Source organism: Cetorhinus maximus, chromosome 2, assembly GCF_964194155.1.
Source record: "Cetorhinus maximus chromosome 2, sCetMax3.hap1.1, whole genome shotgun sequence".
NCBI lineage: Eukaryota > Metazoa > Chordata > Chondrichthyes > Lamniformes > Cetorhinidae > Cetorhinus > Cetorhinus maximus.
Window position 1 is genome coordinate 79416720 of NC_135880.1, and position 20486 is coordinate 79437205.

Below are 20486 nucleotides of genomic sequence, written 5' to 3' on the forward strand. Positions count from 1 at the left end.
ACTGTTCATTATAGACACCAATCAGCACAGCCACCAGTGACGATGGTAGAAGGTGAAGGACCAAGCCTTCTAGTTCATGGGTTGAAGGAGATTACATTAAACTGGTCCGAAATCTTCCAGTTGCAAGCAGGGGGACTGCCAGAGCTGCTAAAAGTATATGACACTGTCTTCAAGGGTGAACTGGGAAATATCCAAAGCCTACAGGCCAAGGTTTACGTGGACCCAGAAGCAACCTTTCACTTCTTGAAAGCAAGACCAGTGCCATACGCCCTGAGAGAGAAGGCTGACGCTGAGTTGAACCGGTTAGAGAGGTTGGGTGTCATAAAAGCGGTTCAGTTCTCAGAGTGGGCAGCACCTATTGTCCCTGTCCTAAAACCAGATCAGACCATCCGGATCTGTGGGACTATAAGCTAACAGTCAACAAAGCAGCTAAACTGGGCCAGTAACCTATCCTCAAGATTGAAGACCTCTATGCCAAATTAGCAGGAGGGACAACGGATATAAAGCTTGACATGATTCACTCATATCAACAACTGGAACTGGATGATGCCTCCTGAGAATTTGTGACTATAAGCATCCACAAAGGGTTATAATAATGTACACGCCTGCCCTTCGGTGTTCCTTTGGCCTGTGCCATTTTTCAGGGGATGATGGTGAGCTTGCTACAAGGACTACCTCAGGTTGTGGTCTACCTGGATGATGTACTGATAACTGGATTCACAGAAAAGGAACACTTGGCTAATCTAGAGGAAGCCCTGAAACAATTTTTATAAGCAGGAGTGCGCCTAAAAAAAAAATGCACTTTTCAGGCAAATGATGTCATTTATTTGGGCCACTGGGTAGAAGCCCAAGGGTTACACCCTGTTGAAGAAAAGGTTAAAGCAATCTGAGAGGCACCTGCACTGAAAAATATCTCTGAACTTAAATCATTTTTAGGGATGGTAAATCATTATAGGCAATTTCTACCAAATTTATCAACAGTTCTAGCCCCTCTACATTCACTGCTAAAGGAAAACCAGCGTTGGGTTTGGAAGTCGCCCCAAGAAGAAGCCTTCATGAAAGTAAAACAGCTCTTGCACTCTTCAAATTTGTTAGTGCATTATGACCCGACAAAGGAATTGGTGCTAACCTGCGATGCGTCCCCCTAAGAAGTGAGAACGGTACTACCTCACAAGATGGATGACGATACAGAGAGACCAATAGGCTATGTATCCAGGACACTTACCACAGCTGAAAAAGGACCCTCCTGCTCTGTGGGCACTATAAACTAACAGTCAACAAAGCAGCTAAACTGGACCAGTAACCTATTCCCAAGATTGAAGACCTCTATGCCAAATTTGCAGGAGGGACAATGTATACAAAGCTTGACATGATTCACACATATCAACAGCAGATCTAAGAGGAAGGTCTGTCGATTATTTTTGGTGTAAAAAAATTCCACCAGTGCATGCATGGGTGACATTTCATGATAGTATCAGACCACAAATCACTTTTGGGTCTGTTTGGTGAGGAAAAGGCTATGCCTCCAATAGCTTCTGCACAAATACAAAGATAGGCCCTAATTTTGGCGGCATATGAATACACCTTTGTGCATAGACCAGGGATTCACAAAGTCAATGCCGATGCCCTAAGTCGCCTTCCTTTGCAAGAGAACAATGACCATGTCCCAATTCCCCACGAGCTCGTATTAGTGATGGATTTTCTGGATTCCTTACCAGTCTGTGCCAGGCAGGTAAGAAACTGGACGAATCATAATCCAGTACTGTCTCGGAGGAGAGACCAAGGGCAGGATTTCCTGGTCAGCGAGCAGGGGGTGGGGCCCGCTCGCCGACGCGTAAAATGATACAAGATGATGCCAGGCGGAACTCCGCGTCATTTCAATCTTCAGGTCGGTGGGGACTCAGCCGAATCAGCTGGGCGCCCGCCAACCTGTCAATGGCCTTTTGAGGCCATTGACAAAGTACTTAACCTAATTAATGGACCGCCTGTCCAACCTTAAAGTTGGCCAGCAGGCCGGGAGCCCTGGTGAGCCCTCAGAGAAAGCATGAAACCTCATCCACGGGTGGGATGAGGTTTCATGTAGGTTTTTTAAAATTTAACAGAAGTGTAACTAAAAGTGATGGACAGTGTCACATGAGGGGACATGTCAGGGAAATTTTTTTTCTCTATTTTTAACATTTTTTTAATATGGAGCCAATCTCCCTGAGGCAGCACTTAGCCTCAGGGAAATCAGTGAGTTCTTTTACGCGCATGCGTGAAAGAGCACACTCTCGGCTCAGGGAATCCCCCCCACCTGCACAGGGACTGCATAGCGCTTCCTGGCGGACGTCACGCTGGGCGGGCCTTAATTGGCCCACCCACATAAAATGGCGGCGCCCCCTGATGGGGGGAAAATTCTGCCCCAAGTGTTACATGGTTGGTTCCAGGAAACAGTCTCTGATGAATTGAAGCCATTTTTCAACCGAAGACATGAGATGAGCAGTCAAGATGGTATTCTATTATGGGGTGGATGAGTAATAGTTCCTTCACAAGGAAGGGAACCACTCTTAGTAGAGCTACACAGTGCCTATCCGGGAATCTCACCAATGAAGACAATAGCACAAAGTTATCTTTGGTGGCTGGGGACGGACACGATATTGAAAAGGCGGTAAAACACTGTGTGCAATGTCAACAACTACAAAAGTTGCCGATGGCAGGCACATTACACCCATGAGAGTGGCCTGGTTGACCCTGGGTGAGATTGCAGTTAGATTACATCGGTCCTTTCCTTGGAACCATGTTTCTACTGATTATAGATGCTCATTCCAAGCGTTAGGCCCTTATGAAGTAAAGTCGTCAACGTCAGGCGCTACTATAGAAAAACCACACCAAAGCTTTACCATCCACGGATTGCCAGAAGTAATCATCTCAGATAATGGTACTGCATTTACGAGCGCTGAGTTTCAAAGATTTGTCAGCCTAAATGGTATCAACCACATGAAGATTGCACCTTACCGTCCATCATCTAACAGACTGGCAGAAGGAGCTGTACAAACTTTTAAGGCAGGAATGAAAAAGTTAACAAGTGAATCATTGGAAACTAAACTTGCTTGTTTCCTATTTCACTACAGAACAATCCCCCACACTACAACAGGAGCAACACCTGCAGAGTTACTGATGAGGCACCATCTTCAAACAAGACCAAGCCTGATACTTCCCAATTTGGAGGGGAGGGTGGAGAAAAGTAAAGGGAACCAAAGAGCGACTCATGATTTGCATAGTTGTGCGCAACAATTTACTGTTGGTGAAGCAGTATGTGGAAGGAATTTTGGTGGGGACTGAAGTGGTTACCTGGTAAAGTAAGCTCTGTGACTGGACTATTGTCATACCACATGGCAGTGGAGGACCAGATCACCCGTAAGCATGTGGATCATTTAAGAAGAAGGGAGATACCCCAACAAAATGATGTTCCACCTGTAACCATTGCTGAACTTGTGGTTCCTGTTGAAGTTGCTCAACCAAGGATAGACATGCCCAATGTCTCTCTCAGAGTGGATGACACTGAACTCCATGTGCCTAAGGAGGTACCTGATGTTTATGCAGTTCCAGACAATTAGTTCCCTGTCAAAGAATTGGAAGTCGTGGAGCTATGATATTCCACATGGATCAGGAAACCACCTGAAAGACTGAACTTGTAATTTTGTGACCTGAATCCTGAATCCAGTGAACTTTCTCCGAACTGCTTCTAAAGTAAATATATCTTTTTTTCATTAAGGAGGCCAAAACTGTTTTGTGAAATTCTCTACTCCAAATTTATTGCTGTTTAGCTGGTGTATTGAAGTGATAATTCCAATGAACTGACACTGTTTAGAGACGATAAAGCAATGCCCAACAGACACTTCGAGCTATGCAAGAATGTCACCGAGATGTGTGGATAGAATTTATAACAATGGAATGCTACTGTTGGCTGGTATTACTCGATTCAAGTTCTTTACAAACAGTTGTTTCTGCAATGATTATGGCACAAAGAACCATTGCCTAACTCCCTGATATACTTTAAAATCATTATACAAATGGACTGAGCTAAATCAGTTTAACTGGAAGACATTCATAAATTTGAATTCAGTTTTACCGAGAATAAGCTGAATCAACTATATCTATTTTCCTGCTCTAAGCACTTTGAAAGCTTTATAGCAAACATTATAATTAACTGCAATCCAATAACGCGAAATATGCTGAGAGTACCAGATCAATCATTTCTGTCCCTGGTTGTGCTGGTTGTGGAATAGTAGCCGTGAAACAACAAAAGTGCAGTCCTGAGTAAAGGCAGCAAGAGCAGGGGTGACAGGAGTATAAAGACAGCAGGATAGAAGGTCCAGGAAAGAGTATGGGCCCAAATGGAGGGTTGATCTCCTGGTTTGATAGCAATGGTAAATTGGGGGAATATAGCAGCCCACGAGGTTACAGATAGTGATTGAATACAATTCTGCTGTTGCTGATGGCCCACAGCACCTCATGGATGCCCAGTTTTGAGTTGCTAGATCGGTCTGAAATCTATCCCATTTAGCACTATGGTAGTGCCACACAACGCGATGGACGGTATCCTCAATGTGAAGATGGGACTTTGTCTCCACAAGGACTCAGTAAATCAGTGTAAAAGGTATAGAGAAGGAAAAAACCTTAGAATGCAGTCAGGAGGACATTTTTATCCAGTATTTAGCAAGCACCAGAGAAAGGGGAATTCTGGGCATAGTTTTAGAAAATGAATCTGGGCAAGTGGAAGTGATATCAGTGAGGGAATATTTTGATAGTAGTGATCATAATTCAGTTATATTTAGTGTAGTTATGAAAAAGGACAAAGATAGACCAAGAATAAAAGTTTTAAATTGGGGAAAGGCCAATTTTATTAAACTGAGATGTGACTTTGCAATAGTGACCTGCAAACAGCTACCTGAAGGCAAATCAGTGTCAGAGCAATGGGAAGCATTCAAAGGTGAGATTGTGAGGGTTTAGGATAAATATGTTCCCATACAGGTGAAGGGTGAGGCTCCAAAATCTAGACATCCCCCGACCCAACAATCCTTCTGGATGTCAGTGTAGACAAAGGCAAAAAGAGAAGCTTGTTTCAGATGTTGAGAGTTCTATTCTGCAGAAAGCCTACAGGAGTATAGAAAGTTCAGGGATGACATTAACGAGGTAGTCAGAAAAGCAAAGACAGGACATGGAAAAATATTGACAAATTAAATTTAAAAAACACACAGATGTTTTATAAGTACACAAAGAGGGCAACTAAGGAAAGAGCAGGTCCTACTAGAGACCAAAAAGGTAGCATGTGGGTGAAGACAGAAGATGTGGGAATGGTTCTTAATGAATACTTTGCATCTGTCTTCACAAAAGAGGCAGATATTTGAGTTCAGGAGGAAGAATGTGAAATATTGGATGGGATAAACATAGTGAGAAAGGAAATGTGAAGGAGTTTAGCATCTTTGAAAGTGGATAAATTGCCAGAATCAGATGAAATGCATCCCAAGCTGCTCAGAGAAGCAAGTGGGGGAATGGCAGTGATCTAACCATCATTTTCCAATCCTCTCTAGCTAGAGGCATGATGCCAGGGGACTGGAGCACTACTAAAGTTGGACCGTTGCTTAAAAAGGGAGGATGGGATAAACTGAGTAATTGCAGGCCAGTCAACCTAACCTTAGGGGCAGAGTTTTCTGCCTGTCGGGCGGGCGGGTCCGACCCAATCTCTGGCAGGTGGGGGGAGACGATCCCCGCCGGAGAAGTGGGCCCTGCCGCCATTTTACATGGGCGAGCCAATTAAGGCCCGCCCAGCGTGACATCCAGCGGGAATTGCTATGCGCTTCCTGTGTGGGCAGGGGAGATTCCCTAAAAGCGAGAGTGAGGCTCCCTGCGGCTAAGTGCTGCCTCAGGGAGATCACTTACACTTTGAAAAGTATTAAAAATAGAAAAAAAAATTCCCTAACATGTCCCCCTCATGTGACAATGTCACATGAGATGGGACATGTTCATAATTAACATAATAACTTTATTAAAAATGTTAAAACCCTGCATGAAACCTCATCCCACCCGTGGATGAGGTTTCATGTTTTATCTGTTTGCCGCCGGGGCTCCTGACCTTAAGGTTGGACGGGCAGGTACACTAAGCACTTTAATTGATCTGCCAATGGCCTCAATTGGCCATTGACAGGTCGGCGGGTGTGCAGCTGATATTGCTGCGGGCCTGCCTTCCTGAAAACTTAAATGGACCAGGATGACGTCGGGGGTTCTGCCGATTTGAAGATTATGCAAAATTGGTCATGTGGTTGATAGTGAGGAAGAAAAATCTAGACTGAAGGAAGATATCAATGGACTGGTTGTTAATTGTATCAATTGATGTTAAGTTTATATAGGTTGAGGGCATTGATTGGATGGTTATTTGAGCACATTTCAAGAGACACTTATTAACGCAGAAGCAGAGTGGAGTCAAGAGATATATACCAGTAATTTTTCATTCTGGGAATAAATCTATTCCAAGTAAAGACCAGCTTTGGATTCTTCTTTCACCAACAGGCTATTAGGAGTATAACACTGTAGGTGTGCACAGAGTGACAAGTGAAATTCGATCCAGAGAAGTGAAAGGGCAAACGAGCAAGGGAATTCAAAATAAGTGGTTGGATATTGAGAAGTGTAAATGGACAGAAGGACCTCGAAGTGCATTTCCACAGATCCCTGAAGGTGGCAGGATAGGTAAATAAGGTGATTAAGAAGGCATATAGGATATTTTCCTTTATTGGTCAAGGCACAGAATATAAGGGCAGGAAGGTTATGCTAGACCTGTATATAACACTAGTTAGGCCACAGCTAGAGTACTGCATACACCTCTGGTCACCACATTTACAAGAAGGATGTGATCACAGGGGATTCAGAGGAGATTTGTGAGGATGCTGCCTAGAATGGAGAATTTTAGCTACTTGGAAAGGTTGAATGGGCTGAGGTTGTTTCCTTTGGAATAGAGGAAGCTGGGAGGAGATGAGGAAGGACCTATATCCCTTAGCAGAGAGGGCAATAACCAGTGGATATAGATTTAAAGTTAAATGTACATTTCAAATTCACATTTAAAAAGTACAATACTTGGATATGCACTTGAGCTGCTGTAACCTATTGGGCTATGAAACAAGGGCCAGGATTTTTCCTATGGCGGGCGGACTGGGTGGGAGCGGGTTGGGGCTCCACGGTGCCATTTTATGCAGGCAGGCCAATTAAGGCCTGCACAGGGTAATATACAGTTGGTAGCACTCAATGCTACCTGTGCAAGCAAGGGAAGGAGGGAGAGTCTGGGCCAGACGCAGCCGACTCCGACACGCGCCCACCAAATGAAATATCGCGATGATGTTGGGACGCACACCCAACGTCATCTTGCTTCATTTTACACGTCGGCATGTCAGGCCCACCCCCACATGCCGGCCGGAAGATTCTGCCCAAGAACTGAAAAGTGGGATTAGGATGGATAGCTCTTTTTCATCTGGCACAGACACGATGGTCCAAATGGCCTCCTTCTGTGCCATAAATCCTGTGCTTCAATGGAACTCCCTGGTTGTGAGGCTGTGATTAAACTATCAAGAGTTAGTGACTGAAGCAGAAACTAGGTTAACTTTGGAGAATAGGTAGGGAGATGAATCAAACAGGATTTTGGGAATGTTGGAATAGAGCTAGCACCTGGGATTAGGATTACTGCTCATACAAACACTTATAGACTTGGTTGGGCTAAAGAGGACTGCTATGTGTTTTGTCATTTCTGTGTTATTTTATGAAAAGTACATGGAATCCTTAAGTTTACGCATTGGCACAAGAGACAGATAGGGAATCAGTTTAATGTCTCATCTAAAGGATAGCACCTCTAACAAGCAGTACTCCCTGAGCAGTATACTCGTATCATGAGTAGGTACTCAAATCATTGAGTAAAGTTGGAGCTCACACTTTCCAACTCAGAGTAAAGGTACTGCCAGTGAGTCAACAGTGTTCAATAACTCATTGATCGTCATAGTACTACCTACCTCAATTATAAATTAAAGTTTGATTTTCTTTAATTATGTTTCTTGTTCTATCAAGAAGGCCAATGGATTTGCAAATAGAAAACTGAGATACCATTTTAACTGATAATTCAAAGCTATTTATGGGATTCCTATAATTCTGGTTTTGTTTATTCTCCAAAGAAATTAATGACAATTGGAGAATTTAGAGGAACCCATAGCTTGACATTCAATTAACTCATTTTAATGTTTGTTTGCAGATAACTCTCAGTCTTTGGCTGCTGAATGATTTATGTCTGATGCAGTAGTTGAAGGAGAGTAATGATTCTGCACTCTACTCTAACACAAGGTTGTCAGAATCCCCAGCTGAAATGTTTCTGCTGCTCCGGGACTCAAGGTAAATTTGCCAGGCCTACCTGCTGGTGGCAGCATGCTGCACTTCAGTTCTCTCTTCTGAAGTTAAGCTCAGGATAACACCCCAACTGAACTTAAATGTGACTCAGATATGACTGATAAAGTCTTGTTTTTCAAGAGTGAAACAAAGGCATTTCACTTTTCCCTTTATGTTTTTCTTTCCATTTGCAATATTGTTTAAAGTGGTGAAGTGAACACTCTCGTACATGCTCAAGCACTGTGAGCATCAGTTAGGAGTCATTATTGGCAAAAATGCTCTGCGTGATACATCAGACCTGGGGCAGGATTTTCCGTTCGTCAGGCGGGCGCGGCAGGCGGGCCCAGGAGCGGCTGGTAAAAGATTTACCACCCGCGATCGGCCTCTGACCACAAATTCAGGCTGGCTGGCCAATTAACGGCCGGCCAGTGTGAAAGATACACTGAAACGCTCAGTGATGCCGGGGTGGGGCTTGGAGGGGGGCGAGCGCGGAAGTCTGCGTATGTGTGGGGAAGCATGCACTGAAAGCTCCCAGGGGGCACAGAGCTGCCTCAAGGAGCTGAAGAATTATACAAAGGAAAATAAAGATTTTAGATATGATATAAACATGTCCCCACATGTGACTTAGTCACTTAGTCACCGCCTGGCCGATTTGCCCGCCCGCCAACCAAACGGTTGTACGGGCAGCGAAAAATACAAATGAATTATTTGCATAAGGGCGTCACTAGGCTTGTTAATTGTCTGCGGGTGCGCTGCCGACTCTCACTTGTGCCCGCTGACCAGAAGATTGCGAGAGTGACGCTCACCCAACATCATCGTGTTTGATTTTATGCCCAATCGGGTCGGGCACACACAAGTAAAATACTACCCCTAGTCATCAGGATCAACAGGGTAAACTGCTTACTTACCTGCTCATTTTAGTGCACCCTCAGACTTTTGTTTCTGAGAGCACAAGCACATTATAGCCTTTAATACAACAGAACTTGGACTCACCATGATTCAAATTTAGTGCTGAGTTTTCTCCTACTATCTAACCTGAAATAAGCCAAAATAGCAGCAGAAAAGGGGATGCAATTGGGCAGTGTCAACAACCTAACCTCAATTTCCCTCGCTCTACTTGCTACTTCTTCCCACACAACCCATTGAAGTAAATGCCAGTTGAGGAGCAGAGCCTTGTCTCCAGGCCCATTTCCCTCCTATCCAACTTTGGCCCTGCCACTCATCAGACCTGGCAGGTCTACCATGGTGTTAGGTTTAGGATGGCACTGGGAATAGCGTCATGTGCATCAGATTGAGGAAGCAGACCTAATGGAGGCCTCCGTTCCCTCCGACTGCTTAATTGATCAAGGCCTTAGTCTTGGCTGAAGCCTTTGGTCTTTGAGCTGTTTCATTTTTTGGGACCACTTCAATTGTCACCCTGTCAGAATTATTTGTGGAGTCAATGTCTGGTAACTGAGATTTCCACTGAGAGTCGGTTAGAAATATCTAATAAACTTGACTCAGAAAACAGGGGAAGGGGCATTGTAGTGGCAAAACAGTGGTTATCAGTCAAACCTTCTCCAAACCTTCCAGGGTAGGACCAGGAAAATCTAGTTCTCTAAAAAATAGCATTGTCACTATATTGGGAGTTTTCTGGCAGACTCAATCCCTGGGAAAGCTTTCTCCATTTCCTTCTGTTCAGCCATCCACATCACTCACCTCCTCTAAATAAATGGAAGCTGTAACATGCATATAAAGATGTTAAACTTATTGCAGGAGGTATTTGGTATGCCTTTCTTTCACTTAGATTTTTAAAGGAAAATTAGGCACAAGTTGGTGCAATAGGAACAAGCCATTGGAAATGGGAACAGTTAGACACAGCTCCTCAGACCATACTGTCCACGTCAGAAATACCTCAAAATGAAAAGTATCTTGTGGGAGATGCCAGAGCTTCCCTACATACTCCCAAACTCTGCTATGGATCTATAATTGTGACTTTATTAAAAGTAAAATTTAATATGGACTTCCTAGAGAATATAAGAAATCCTATCAGAGCTATTGTATGTACAGCAGAGGTGCAATTTCTTTTCAACCCACCTGATGTGCAGTTGCTTTGCTGTCTGCACGAAGCAGGATTGGTCTGTTTCCTTCAGTACTTCTTGGGCATATCCAACCAGCCCGCTATTTTCCAGCATCCCCTGATATTCGTCCATTTGGTATCGCAATTTCTCCAGTTTTGAGGAACAACTGCCCTCAATTGACTTGATGAGGTTCGTTTTATGCTGTTCCAAGATGCCACATAGCCTCTCAATCGACTCAGTTGCTTCTCTTTTTGCCTTTTCTCCATTACTCTGTAAGAAAATTACCAAGTGAAAGGTTTGTGTTTTAATCCAATGTTTCATACAATTGATCCCAACTATATATAGGAATATCTACTATAACATATTTAAACTGTATTTGTCAGGGAGTTATAGTGACCAGAACCAGGACAAAAAATGACATTTCACTATGTCTGAATTTAGGTTTAAGAACATGTATGGTCCTGTGACTTGTGCCCAGGAATGCTGTTGTGCTTTTACACTCACACATTGTCCAAAGTTAGACTTTTGCTTACCTCAAAAGCCTGTAGTGTAACTTTTTGCCAGGACTGAACCAGTGCTTACTTTCTTGACCAATTAACTGAATTATTCAGAGGCTTGTGACAGTGAGGAATTTACTATCACCTCCACCCTTGTTAACCTATTTCAAAAGCGCATTCCAGATGTACAACTCATTTTAGAAACAGCCAGAGTAGGTTCTTTTATGCTTTATCGACTTATTTAACTTGCTTTCCTAAATCTTTTCTGACATATTTCTTTACTGGGGGAGAACTGTGTGCTCATCCACAAGAAGCCTGTTAGTGCTGGGTGGGTAATCTTAACTATTGGCAATGATGTGAAACAGGCCAAGTTGAATCAACCACCCATTTTATCACCCCACCTGATCTTCCTTCCCATTGCCTTCACAGATTTCCTCAACTATATTTTCAGCAGGATGGCTGTTTAGGCCACTCAATGCCAGGTGCCAATGGTCAGACACTATGCCTAATTATACCTGCAAATTGCAATTGGAGGACTAAAATGGCACAGGGTCCTGATTTACATATTTAAGCAGCCTCAAGCTAGAAACAGGTTGAGCTGGCTCCTCGTCCATTTAAAAACCCACCTGAAAACTAACAGGTGAACCTTGGGTATCAATAAAGTGGCTGAGGTGTTCCTCCCACCCCCAACAGTCATCTACTGGCCTGGGTTATTCAGGTGAGAAATAGGCAGCCAGCATTTGAAAATCCCTCACATTATTTTTATTTCATGAAAAGTTTATGATATATTTATTATTCTCTCCATCAAGAGAATTGAAGATCGAGAGTGTTCACTTTTATCTGAGCGAGGGTGGGAGTGAGAGTGTATGACTTAAAGCGCTTAAGTGTTCATTACTTTACCCATCATGAATAATAAACAACATTATCTATTTAAGCTTATTGGTTTATTTATTTAAGAATTTTGCGTATTGCTGAAAAAAAGTCATGCTGTCGAAGCTTTTCATCTCGCACTCATCAGGACAGATGTAAGAATACCAAATTTTAAAGGGAATAACAATTTGTACCGCATGAGGAAAGGGTGCTAGGCATGTAGGCCATATGTCCCAATGACTGTTGGATTGGATCAAACAGCATGCCTCTTTGGCTGTTCGCAACAGGCAGAGTAGTGACCATATTTAACCAGCTCATGCCCTCAAACCTCAGAACACAATGTCCAACATAAGATGTGATTCTGCAATTGGACAGCACTTACTGAACAATCCCATGTATGCTAAGAAATACACTAAAAAACAATTTAAGATTATTAGTAGGGCTCACAATGTGCCTCATTTATGCTTACTAGAAACTACATATATTTATACATAGGGCCCTGTCCTCTGCAAGCAGAAAGAACATGTCCTGGCATTTCCTTTTTCTCAATTAAACAAAAAGATTGGGGGACAACTGTTCCCTGGCACATGTTTAGAGAGGTGGTCACACCGCAGCTGAAGGGACTTGAGGAAGGAAGGGAATGGGTGACCACCAGGCAGTCCAAGAAAACAGGCGGGTAGTTCAGGAGTCCCCTGGGGTCCCGCTCACAAATCGGTATTCCATTTTGGAGGCTGATGAGGGTGCTGGTTCCTCCAGGGAGTGTGGACAGAGCCAAGCTTCTGGCACCACAAGCAGCCTGTCTGTACAGGAGGGGAGGAAGAGAGGAAGAGCAATAGTAATAGGGATTCTATAGTTAGGGGAGCAGATAGGCGCTACTGTGGCTGTCAATGTGACTCCAGGATGAGGTGTTGCCTCCCTGGTGCCAAGGTCCGGGATGTCCCTGAACAGCTGCAGGACATCCTGAAGGGGGAGGGTGATAAGGCAGAGGTCATAGTACATGTTGGTACCAATGACATGGGTAGAAATAGGGATGAGGTCTTGCATCAAGAATTCAGGGAGCTCGGCAGTAGACTAAAAAGCAAGACCTCTCAGATTGTAATCTCTGGATTACTCCCAGTGCCATGTGCTAGCGAGCTCAGAAATAGGAGAATAGCGCAGATGAATACGTGGCTTAAGAGTTGGTGCAGGAGGGAGGGTTTTAGATTCCTGGATCACTGGGACGGTTTCTGCGGAAGGTGCGACTTGTACAAGCGGGACGGTCCACATCTGAACCAGAGCGGGACTAACATCCTTGCAGGCGGGGTTACTAGTGCTGTTGGGAGGAGTTTAAACTGATTCGGCAGGGAGAGGGGACACAGAATGTTAACAGAATAGGGACACATCATAATACAGTAAAACAATCAAGTCAGAGGGAGTACAGCTGCAATAAGTTTCAGGGGAGTAAGGCCTCTACATTAATGCCAGGAGTATTACAGGTAAAACGGATGAGTTAAAGGTGAGGTTGGACACGTGGAATTGTGATATAGTAGCCATCACTGAGACGTGGTTGAGGGAGGGGCAGGATTGGCAGCTCAACATTCCGGGATATAGAATCTTCAGGCGAGACAGGGGAGGGGGTAAAAGAGGAGGAGGCTTTGCATTATTAGTTAAGGAGTCAGTTACTGCAGTAAGGAGAGGTGATATCTTGGAGGGGGCATCGAATGAAGCTTTGTGGGTAGAACTTTGGAATAAAAAAGGGGCAGCCACATTATTAGGTGTTTACTATAGACCCCCAGATAGTCAGCGGGAAATTGAGGAGCAAACATGTGCAGTTTGCGGAGGTGTGTAAAAACAATAACAATAGGGTAATTATATTAGGCGATTTCAACTTTCCCAACATTAATTGGGATAGACATAGGCCAGAATTTTGACCTTGATGGGTGGGCGGGCCCCACCGGCTCGGCGGCGGGCGGGCAGCTGAACTCCGCTGCCGAAACAGGGCCAGCTGCCATTTTGAGTGGGCGGACCAATTAAGGCCCGCTCAGCAGCCTGCCCGACGGGAAGCGCTATGCGCCTCCTGTGCGGGGGGTGGAGGGATTCCCCAACTGCAAAGTGCACTCTTTCATGCATGCGCGCGAATGATCGCACTGCTCCCTGAGACTTAATGCTGTCTCAGGAAGAGCGCTGAATGTTTAAAAAATTTTTTAAATAGAGAAAGAAAAACATTATTAACATGTCCTCCTCATGTGACACTGTCACACGAAATGGGACATGTTAATAAATATGAGTGAAACTTTAATAAAATTTTTTAAAACTGAGATGAAACCTCATCCCACCAGTGGATGAGGTTTTATCTTTATTCAGAAGCCCGCTGGGGCTCCTGGCCTGCCCGCCAGCCTTAAGGTTGGATGGGCAGGTCTTTTAATGAGCTTAATTATCCTGTCAATGGCCTCAATTGGCCATTGGTAGGTCGGCGGGCGGACAGCTGATTTTGCTGTCTGCCTGCCTTCCTGAATATTTAAATGGAGCGAGATGACGTCAGGGGTTCCTCCCAACGTCATCTCGTATCATTTTCCCATCGACGAGCAGGCCCCACCCCCAAATTGCTGATGGAAAAATTCTGGCCATAGTGTCAAGGGCTTGGATGGAGTGGATTTCTTGAAATGTGTACAGCAGAACTTTTTGGGTCAATATGTACAGGGACGGTGCAGTGCTGGACCTAATACTGGGGAATGAAGCCGGACAGGTGGCTGAGGTGGTGGTGGGAGAGCATTTTAGTGATAGCGACCACAACATGGTACAATTTAAGCTTGTTATGGACAAAGAAATAGACAAGTTGCAAAAATATGTTTTGGATTGGAGGAGAGTAAGTTTTAGTAAAATAAGGCAGGATCTGGCCAAGGTGAACTGGGAACAGCTACTTGTGGGGAAATCTACAGAGGAGCAGTGGGGGGCATTCAAAAAGGAAATGGGGAGGGTACAGGCTCAACATGTTCCCTCTAGGGTGATAGGAAGGAGTAACAAGCCCAGAGAACCATGGATGACCAGAGATATTCGGGATACAATGAGAAGGAAAAGAGAGGCTTTTAGCAGGTACAAGGGGAGCAAATCAGCGGAGGCATTAGTGGAGTACAGAAAGTGCAGGGTGGAGCTTAAGAAAGCAATTAGGAGAGCAAAGAGGGGATATGAGAAAACTCTGGATCGTAAAAGTAGGGAAAATCCCAAGATATTCTATAAGTATATCAAAGGTAAGATGATAACCAGGGAAAGAGTAGGGCCCATTAGGGACCAAGGGAGCAATCTATGGGTGAAGCCAGAGGACATCAGTAGAGTGTTGAACAAATACTTCACATCTGTCTTCACCAAAGAGAATGAGGATGAAGGTATCGAACTCGGGGAGAGAGACTGCGAGGTTCTTAAGCTAATTGATATAGGGAGTGACAAGGTATTGGAGGTGTCGGCAGGCTTAAAAGTGGACAAATCTCCAGGTCCGGATGATTTGTGTACCAGACTGCTGAGCGAGAGCGCAGGGGCTCTGACCCAAATTTTTAATTCCTCTCTGACCACGGGGGAGGTGCCAGAGGACTGGAGAACAGCTAATGTGGTTCTGCTATTTAAGAAGGGTTGCAGAGCTAAGCCAGGGAACTTCAGGCCAGTGAATCTCACATCAGTGGTAGGAAAACCATTGGAGAAATTTCTGAAGGAGAGAATCTATCTCCACTTGGAGAGGCAAGATTTGATCAGGGATAGTCAGCATGGCTTTGTCAGAGGGAGGTCATGCCTAACAAATTTGATTGAATTTTTTGAGGAGTTGACCAGGTGTTTAGATGAGGGTAGTGCAGTTGATATAGTTTATATGAATTTCAGCAAAGCCTTTGACAAGGTCCCACATGGAAGACTTATAAAGAAGGCAAATGCACATGGGATACAGGGTAATTTGATAAGGTGGATTCAAAATTGGCTTAGTTGTAGGAGTCAGAGGGTGATGACAGAAGAATGCTTTAGTGACTGGAAGCCAGTGTCCAGGGATCTGTGCTGGGTCCCCTATTATTCGTCATTTATATAAACGACACAGATGACTGTGTGGGGGGGTAGGATTAGTAAGTTTGCAGATGACACAAAGATTGGCCGGGTGGTTAACAGTGAGGTTGAGTATCTTGGGCTACAGGAAGATATAGATGGGATGGTCAAATGGGCAGAGAAGTGGCAGATGGAATTTAACCCTGAAAAGTGTGAGGTGATACACTTTGGAAGGAATAATTTGACAAGAAAGTATTCAATGAATGGCATGACTCTAGGAAGTTCTGAGGAACAAAGGGACCTTGGCGTGTGTGTCCATAGATCTCTGAAGGCGGAGGGGCATGTTAGTGGGGTGGTGAAAAAGGCATATGGGACTTGCCTTTATCAATCGAGGCATAGATTACAAAAGTAGGGAGATCATGTTGGAGTTGTATAGAATCTTGGTGAGGCCACAGCTGGAGTATTGTGTGCAGTTCTGGTCGCCACATTATAGGAAGGATGTGATTGCACTGGAGGGGGTGCAGAGGAAATTCACCAAGATGTTGCTTGGGATGAAACATTTAAGTTATGAAGAGAGATTGGATAGACTTGGGTTGTTTTCGTTGGAGCAGAGAAGACTGAGGGGTGACCTGATCGAGGTGTATAAGATTATGAGAGGCATGGGCAGGGTGGATAGGGAGCAGCTTAGTTGAAGGGTCAGGTTTGAGGGAACATAAGTTCAAGGTGAGGGGCAGGAGGTTTAGGGGGGATGTGAGGAAAACTTTTTTATCCAGAGGGTGGTGGCAGAGTGGAATGCGCTGCCTGGGAGAGTGGTGGAGGCGGGTTGCCTCACATCCTTTAAAGGTACCTGGATGAGCACTTGGCACATCATAACATTCAAGGCTATGGGCCAAGTGCTGGCAAATGGGATTAGGTGGGTAGGTCAGGTGTTTCTCACGTGTCGGTGCAGACTCGATGGGCCGAAGGGCCACTTCTGCACTGTGTGATTCTGTGATTCTGTGAGCAAGCTAGCATTTAATGTAAATGCCTAAATGTCCCTGAGAAGCTGCCTTCTGAACCACTGGAGTCCATGTGGTGTAGGTACACCCACAGTGCTGTTAGAGAGGGAATTCCAGGGGAAGAATTTTACGTCCCGTGGGCTGGTGCACGCTTGACCCGATCAGGAGTAAAATAGTGCACGATGACATCAAGCGAGCGTCCTGACGTCATTACGCACTCACGTGATATTTCAATCGGCAGGCGCACGTGAGAGTTGGCAGCATGCCCACTGGCAATTAAGAGGCCTATTAAGGCCATTAACCTAGCAATTGATTTGTCTTTTTCACTGCCCGTCCAACCTTACAGTTGGCAGGCAGGTGAATAGGCCAGGCGGCCTTTGCATTTTTTAGGAAACCTCATCCACGGGCAGGACGAGGTTTCCAACAGTAATTAACAAAAAAATTTTAAAATTTAAACATTTTTAATATGTCCCTGTTCATGTAACTGAGTCACATGTGGGGACATGTTTCCCTTATTTTTAAAATCCTTATTTTTCATTGTAAAACTCTCCAGCGCCCTGAGGCTGCTCTGTGCCTTCCTGGAGCTTTCAGTGCGCATTCCCCCCCACCGTGCATGCGCAGACTTTAGCGCTCGGGCTCCTCCCACCCCCACCCCGGCAGTGCTGAGGTCCTCAGCGTGGGATTCACACTGGCTGGCCATTAATTGGCCAACAACATGAAATCGTGGTCGCGGTCTGATCACAGGTGGTGGTCCGTTTCGCAGCTGTTCCCGGGCCCACCATCCCGACAAAGGGAAAATCCTGTGGCAGGATTTTGACAGACCGAAGGTGAAAGAATGGTGATGTAGTTCCAAGACACGATTGTGTGTGACTAACATAAGAACGTAAGAAATAGAAACAGAAGTAGGCTATTTGGCCCCTTGAGCCTGCTCCACCATGAAATAAAATCTTGGTTAATCTGACTGTGGCCTTTACTCTGCTTTCCTGCCTGCTCACCATAACCCTTGACTCCCTTTTGGATCAAAAATCTGTCTACCTCAGCCTTGAATATATTCAGTGGCCCAGCCTCCATTGCTGTCCGGATAGAAAATTCCAAAGGTTAATGATTCTCTGAGGGAATAAATTCTGCTTCATCCACATCGAAAATGAGAGGCTCCTTATTTTGAAACTGTGTTGCCTAGTTCTAGATTCCCCCCAGAAGGGGAAACATCCTCTCTACGCTGTCAAGCCCCCTCAAAATCCTGGAAGGAAACTTGCAGGTGGTGGTGTCCCCATGCATTTCTGCCCTTGTTCTTCTAGGTGGTAGAGGCCATGGCTTTGGAAGGTGCTGTCAAAGGAGTTTTGGCAAGTTGCTGCAATGCATCGTATGGATGGTGCACACTTCTGCCACTGTGCATCGGTGATGGAGGGTGTAAATGGTTAACATGGTGGACGGGGGTTGATCAGGCAGGCTGCTTTGTCCTTTGATGGAGTAGAGTTTCTTGAATGTTGTTGGAGCTGCAGTCATCTAAACAAGTGGAGAGTATACTATCGCACTCCTGACTTGTGCCTTGTAAATGGCTTTGCAGGATCTGGAGATGAGTTACTTGCCACAGGATTCCCAGCCTCTGACCTGCTCTTGTAGCCACAGTTTTATATGACTGGTCCAGTTAAGGTTCTGGTCAATGGCAACATCCAAAATATTAATGTTGGGATTTCAGCGATGGTAATGCCGTTTATCGTCAAGGGAAGAAGGTTGGATTTTCTTTTTTTCGAATTGTCAATGCCTGGCACCTGTGTGACACGAATGTTACTTGCCACTTATCAACCCAAGCCTGAATGTTGTCCATACTTTGCTTCATGCGGGCATGGACTGTTTCAGTATCTGAGAAGTTACAAATAGGACTGAACACTGTGCAATCTCCAATGAACATCCCCACTTCTGATGTTGGAGGGAAGGTCATTGATGAAACAGTTAAAGATGGTTAGGCCTAGGACACTCCTCTGAGAACTCCTACAGCAATGTCCTGGGATTGAGATGACTGACTTCCATCAACCACAACCATCTTCCTTTGTGCTAGGTTTGACTCCAACCATTACCGCATGATTCCCATTAACTTCAATTTTGCTAGGGCTCCTTGATGTCACACATGGTCAAATGCTGTCTTAATGCCAAAGGCAGTAACTCTCACCTCGCCTCTGGAATTCAGCTCTTTTGCTGATATTTGGACCAAGGCTGTAATGAGGTCTGGTGCTCTGTGGTCCTGTGGAACTCAAACTGAGTGAGCAGGTTACTGCTGAATAGGTGCTGCTTGCTCACACTATTGACGGCACCTTCCAACACTTTGCTGATGATTGAGAGTGCACTGATGGGCTAGATTGGACCTGTCCTGCTTATTGTGGAGAGGACATACCAGAGCAATGATTCACATTGTCAGGAAGATGCCGGTGTTGTAGCTGTACAGACAGGAACAATGTGGCTAAGGGCACTGCTAGTACTCGACAGAGTATGTGTCAAGATTTGCCTTCATGAAAGCACAGCCTTTGTTGCAACCTATGCAGCGAGCAGCTGAAGAACATAAAGAGGAGGAAGAGGAAGTAGAAGGGAGAAGATAAAAAACATAGCCCCTTTCTGGTCAGGCCGTCCATGAACAATCCATCCAATTGCGATACCAGTGAATGCAACAACTCCCCATTCAACAATAGTCTAACAACTTACCTTCCCTCCAGTACTGACCTTTATAGTGTCTACTCGGCCAGAATGTAAAAACAAAAGCCAAAACAAAATAAACATTACAAATCAAATTTATAAACCCAACCATGCCATATTGCATATAAATGTCAACTAATCACCATTGAGATTACCTTTGTGCCTGCCTTCTGTGTCCTCGTGCCCCTAAGCAATGCTATTGTGGTGGCTACAGCGTGACTGATGGAAGGCTGCTGGCTTTCAATGGAGGAGACTGCAGATTGGGTTATGACCCTGAGCAACTCTCAGCCTGAAAGGCCCTGCTTCAGGCTGCACCACCTTAGCATGGATGGCAGCAGCCTGGGCTGTCTAGCTGACAGGCAACAGCAATGGCAGCAGTGGAGTGGCAGTGGTTGTAGGATAAATGCCATCACCCTGAAAGAGAACAGCAGGGTTGTGTTCCTTTGAACCATGGGCACAGTCCCAATGTGGTGCTGCAGCAATCCTTGGAAGTCAGATTGCTGAACTGCGGTGAGACCTTCTGCATGCTGTAATCACAACCACGATGGCATCAGTCTGAGCTTGCAGCACAGCTTGAACTTTCACTGCAGTACTCTGATGTTGGATGCCTTCTACTGTATTGCAGTGGAAGTTGGGACGTTGGCAATCAGATGCTGCATCATGGTTGGGTACACAAGTGTTATCATGGAGTTGGCCACCATTTCCAAACTGGAAATGATTGGGTTGGCCTCACACTCCTTCAGCTCCTTGATATTCACTGCAGGCTTTCTGGCAAGTTTGTTAATGTGCCAAGCATTTCGTTGTGAATACCCATCAACCTTCTTCTGTGGCCTGCCCCCTTGAAGTATTGTTTGAGTCCCCTGCAGTGGAACTTGTGTGATACATCCTCCTCCAGTGAGCTGGCACCGGTACTATCTTCACCCCCTACCCTGGCTGCAGATCACTTGTGCCCAGTGATTCATCACATTTAAAAT

At 45.0% G+C, this 20486-nt stretch overlaps 1 protein-coding gene across 3 annotated transcripts in view; it reads right to left on the reverse strand.

Moving 5' to 3' along the window:
* trim36 (tripartite motif containing 36) overlaps positions 1–20486 on the reverse strand; it is a 165534-nt gene that overhangs the window by 86453 nt on the left and 58595 nt on the right. For all 3 annotated transcript variants that reach the window (XM_078566387.1, XM_078566379.1, XM_078566372.1), the window contains one exon: positions 10477–10730. In XM_078566387.1, the coding sequence (XP_078422513.1) occupies positions 10477–10730 (254 nt within the window). The remainder of the gene's footprint in view (positions 1–10476; positions 10731–20486) is intronic.